General features: G+C 38.4%; 1 protein-coding gene across 1 annotated transcript in view; it reads left to right on the top strand.

Moving 5' to 3' along the window:
- Window positions 1–108: 108 nt before the first annotated feature.
- Window positions 109–5,204, top strand: part of RICTOR (RPTOR independent companion of MTOR, complex 2) — a gene marked incomplete at its 5' end in the record, with an annotated part of 15,129 nt that continues 10,033 nt past the window's right edge. The window contains 3 exons of the mRNA XM_010281579.1: window positions 109–215; window positions 2,142–2,371; window positions 3,168–4,194. Coding sequence (XP_010279881.1) covers window positions 109–215; window positions 2,142–2,371; window positions 3,168–4,194 — 1,364 coding nt within the window. The remainder of the gene's footprint in view (window positions 216–2,141; window positions 2,372–3,167; window positions 4,195–5,204) is intronic.

Raw genomic sequence — 5,204 nt, 5'->3', positions numbered from 1 at the left:
ACCTAGTGATTCTGTGATTCTGTGAATAAAAATGTCGAAAGCTTTACACTGATAGTGCTGCAGATGACATCAAAATCAAAACTTATTTGACAAACTGTTTTATTCCAGGGCAATATTGGATCATCAAATTGGGGTCTTAACTTGCTTCAAGAGGAGAATGTAATTCCCGATATAATGGCACTTGCGCAACATTGTGAGGTTCTCTCTGTTAGAGGGTATGTGTATCTGATTTATACATAAAATTTACAGATGTTAGTTCCAGTAGTTTTTCAAATAGCCTTACCTAATTTATGTGAATATAGTTTTGACACTTGGAAATCAGTTATTAAAGATTGTTGATCAATCTGTCCTATACAATCTCAGAATTGTATAGGAAGTCTAAAAGAACATATAGTAAGCAAATGAAACCTGTGGGGAAAAAAAGATACATGCTACTTATTTCCTTTTTTAAAAAAGCAGTTAAAATATTTGTTACTTATCTCTCTGTTGGAATCAATTTATTATTCTTTCATTTTTATTCAGTATCTTTTTTGAATCTTTAAAAAGAAAGCATAATGTCCTGGTTTCGACTGGGATGGAGTTGTTTTTTCTTCCCAATAGCTGGTATAGTGCTGTGCTTTGGAGTTGGTATGAGAATAATGTTGATTACATACTGAAGTTTTAATTGTGGTTAAGTAGTTGTAGTGCTTATACTAAGTCGAGGACTTCTCAGATTCCCATGGTCTGCCAGTGAGGAGGTGCACAAGAAGCTAGGAGGGGGCACAGCCAGGACAGCTGACCCAGGCTGGCCAAAGAGAGATTCCCTGCCATATAACATCATGCCCAGTAACGGCCAGGACAGCTGACCCAGACTGGCCAAAGAGATATTCCCTACCATATAACGTCATGCCCAGTACATAAACTGGAGTTAGCCGGGGGGTGGGAATCACTGCTCAGGGACAGGCTATCAATCACCGGGTGGTGAGCAATTGCTGCATTGGGTATTACTTGTTCTTGTACATTCCTTTGTCAGTATTATTATTATCATCATCATCATCGTTTCCTTCTCTCTTGCTGTCCTATTAAACTGTTTTTATCTCAACCCACGAGGTTTTTCAGAGTTCCCTCCCCCGTCCCACTGGGGGAGGGGGGGAGTGAGTGAGCAGCTGTGTGGTGCTTAGTTGCCGGCTGGGGCTAAACCACGACAGTCCTTTTTGGCATCTAATGCGTGGCACGAAGGGTTTGAGATGATAACGCTTGCAGGTCACGATATCAGTTTGATTTGTATCATTCTCTCGTCCTTGCTGTACATGTTAAAGATTGGTGTTGGTTTCTGCGGGCTGCTGCACTCTGCAATGGTTAGTAATGTCTTGCCTGCGAGATTTGTTTTTAGAACATTGACCTTGAGCTTAATGTGGTATCATCTGAGCTCTGTACTAAAGCCATTACTGTATTTTGGCTACTGTCTTGTGGAGACAATTAGCAACTATACTTCTGCCTCCAAAAGACTTTTTATGGAGGAAATGCAGAATGGTACCTTTGCTACCCTCTATCATAATGTTTCCTCCTTCATCACAATAATTTTTCAGTATTTTGAACACCCTTGGGTAGTTAAAATACTTCTATTGGTACTTCTGGGGAACATTGTTTCGGTTTTGTCTAAGGTTGGCAAGCAATTTAAGAATATCACCCGGAGATCTGCCCCAAGGCTGGATAGTTATGAATGGCAGGGTGTGTGGAGCAGCATGGGCAAATGCCTGGGGCGGTGGGCACCTCTGGTGTTCTGGAACTTCACCCCTGAACAAGTGCAGAATCCTGATAAACTAGCAGAACCTGGCACCACGACACAGAAATAGATAGTCTTTTGCCTAATACTGCTGCAGCATTGTTTTTCCTTTAAATAAATAAGGTATTTTTCTACTTTATGTATCAGGCTCTTGTAATATTTTTTTTTTTAATAGTGTATTGTACTCAGGTATTTTAGTGCATTTCTTAAGCTTCCATTGATTTACAAATAAAAATCAGGAACAAAAAGCTATTCGGCAGTTTTGTGAAGTTTCTGCTGAATTGTTTTGAAACGGTTTCCTTTCAAGAGAGAAATAAGTTTAGTTAAATTAGATGCTATTATTGTTGCTCCTTTTTTCTATATATATTAAATACAGAACCTGTGTCTACGCGCTTGGTCTAATAGCCAAAACTAAACAAGGATGTGATGTTTTGAAGCATCATAACTGGGATGCAGTGAGACACAGTCGTAGACAGCCTTGGCCAGTGGTCCCTGATGACATGGAGCAGCTCTGCAATGAACTTTCTTCTATACCCAGCACTCTTAGCTTGAACTCTGAGTCTACCGGTTCTAGGCATAACAGTGAAAGCGAATCTACGCCTTCAAGTAAGTAACAACAAAAAAACCCAAACAAACAAGCAACAACAACAAAAAAACACCACAAAACAGCATTTTGGTGTTCTTACCGACTTTTTGGCAGGATGAGATTTAGGCAAATGGTTTAAAGGTGCTATTGCAAGAAAGAGTGCAAGCCAGGGGACAGTTTTATGCATTCAGAGAGATGTAATCAAGTGAGATGAAAGAGAACAATGGCTTAGATTTACATTTGGTGTAGAAATATGAAATTTTAACATTAGGGTAAGTTACTAGTTTTTTATGTCAAGTTATGGCAGCTTGCTATAATACCCTGCAGAAATCTCCATGCTTTAGGTATAAAGATGCATTTACTTGTTTGTCCTTAAAGGAATAAAGGAATATTTAGAATATATATTCTGTGTATACACACACATATATACAGTATTGCTGTATTTAAATTATTGTATATTTTGTGTATCTAATATGTTTTAATTTTGCTATTGATATTTGGAATTTAAATCCAGAAATATACCATATTTAGATATCATTAAAGGAATGCATCAGTTGTAATCCTAGTAGCTGGATATTTGCACTGAAATAAGATAGTGTGGCTTTTCTTTTGAAGCAACGAGACCTTCAGCTCAGGTACTCCTGAAGATACTTAATTTACAATACTAAGTTCTGCAGAAAAAAATGTTGAATTAAAATTGTGGTAAAACACAGTCTCCCATTTTAGCTTTTATAGAATTGTTTATTTTTTCGCAATATAGTTTATACACTTTGAAGAAACGTCCATTTTCAGTGACAAAGTCTCATATAATTTCAGGCATGTTCATCATGGAGGATGACCGTTTTGGTAGTACTTCCACTAGTACGTTCTTCCTAGATATTACTGAAGATACAGAAAAAATATTTTATGACAGACCTGGACCTTCAAAGGACAAAGACCGTAGTCCCTTTCCTTTTTTTTCTTCTACAAGACTTGTGAAAAATCGCATTCTAAACTCTCTTACTCTACCTAATAAAAAACATAGAAGTAGCAGTGATTCAAAAGGAGGAAAGCTGACATCTGACAGTAAATCAGATCTGAGGCGAAATCGTACTGTAACAGAACCTTCCAGTAGCGTAGACTTTCCTGCTGGGGAAGAATTCAACCCTGTTTTCAGAGTTCCTAAAATCCAGACTTTACGATTAGAAACTTCTTTTGTTGGAAGTAAGCACATGGAAGATACTGATAGTACCCCAAGTATTGGAGAAAATGATCTGAAGCTGCCAAAAGGTCTTGGAAATGAAATTCACCGGGAAAACACAAGCAGAGAAAGGCTAATAGGAGATGGTACTACACAAACACATTTCAAGAGTCGTAGCTTAAGTTTTAATACAGATACCACAACAAGTGGCATAAGCTCAATGAGCTCTAGCCCTTCAAGGGAGACTGTAGGTGTGGACACTACAAATGTAGATACTGACTGTGGAAGTTTGAGTACTGTGGTAAGCACAAAAACAGTTAAACCGAGTCACTGTTCAACACCACAGTCTAACCACCTGCTTCTCTCAAAATCCAACTCTGTATCCTTGGTACTGCCAGGGTCTTCTCATACACTTCCCCGAAGAGCCCAGTCTCTTAAGGCTCCTTCTCTTGCTACAATAAAAAGTCTTGCTGACTATAACTTTAGCTACACAAGTTCTCGAGATGCCTTTGGCTATGCTACACTAAAACGCTTACAACAGCAGAGAATGCATCCTTCACTGTCTCACTCAGAAGCCCTAGCATCTCCAGCAAAGGATGTGCTGTTTACTGACACTATTACCATGAAGTCTGGAAGCCTGGATTCTCGGCTGACCCCAAGCCGGTAAGAGATTATTATATTCTTGTTTCTTACATCAAAGCTGTAAGAGCAATTAAATAAGAAAAGTATCTTTCTAATATTTTTTTTCCAACTTCATCTAAAAGTGACAGTTGTTGCAGGATGATTCATAACTTTGCTGAAAGCATTACCAACATTAGGTGGAGAATAGGCTAATGAGAAGTCTGAAGTTTGTAAGTGCTGTCATAGAAGCCCAGCTTTCATAGCTGTCCTCAGTCCCTTTAATGTTGTTAGTGACAAAAGAGTATGTTTCCTTCTATCACATTTACTTCCTGTTTAACTTTTTTTAATATTTAAATGCGATTGCACTGCTAACATTACTGAAGTTACAATCACACAAAACTGCTCATGCAGTCAGAGCTGTATTTCAGAAGAGAATTTTCTTGGATGTCACTTGGTGGGGTTTTAGGAAAGGGACTAAAACTATATTACTGTTCACTGTGGCACTGAGGCCAGTGGTGAGATACTGGTACCACTGATATGAATGTGAGTTTGGCTTCTTAGCTACAACAGAGCAAAGATTTTACTCATAGGGTTTATTTTTAGATTGCAGTGTCACCTCTTTATTTTTTAGTACTATTAGCTCTTCTGAAGACTAACTGGATAGTTACAGAAGATATCTAGCTCATGAAATTTACACTGTTCCCAGCAGCTACAGTCAGTGCTTAACGACTTTCTCTTAAAAGTTCTTCTACTTCCCAAACTTTTCCTTTCAAAACAGCTTTTAGATAGTGGATTGGATTTTCAGATTACTATTGAAAGGGAAAAGACACTTTCTACCTCTGTTTTTACCTAAATATCCTGTCTCACATGAGAGAAAGGGGAGAAGTTACCAGCACATTTGCTCTTCTGTGCAGTAAGGAAGTGACTAATGCTCTGTCCCTGAATTTCAATCCGCATACCCAGTTGAGTGTTTATAGTACCTGTTTATTTCTACTAGTTTCGCAGAATCACAGAATGGTAGGGGTTGGAAGGGACCTCTGAAGATCATCTGG

Source organism: Phaethon lepturus, unplaced genomic scaffold (genome assembly GCF_000687285.1).
Source record: "Phaethon lepturus isolate BGI_N335 unplaced genomic scaffold, ASM68728v1 scaffold21612, whole genome shotgun sequence".
In the NCBI taxonomy this organism is placed as follows: Eukaryota; Metazoa; Chordata; class Aves; order Phaethontiformes; family Phaethontidae; genus Phaethon; species Phaethon lepturus.
This window is presented reverse-complemented; position numbering and strand designations above follow the sequence as displayed.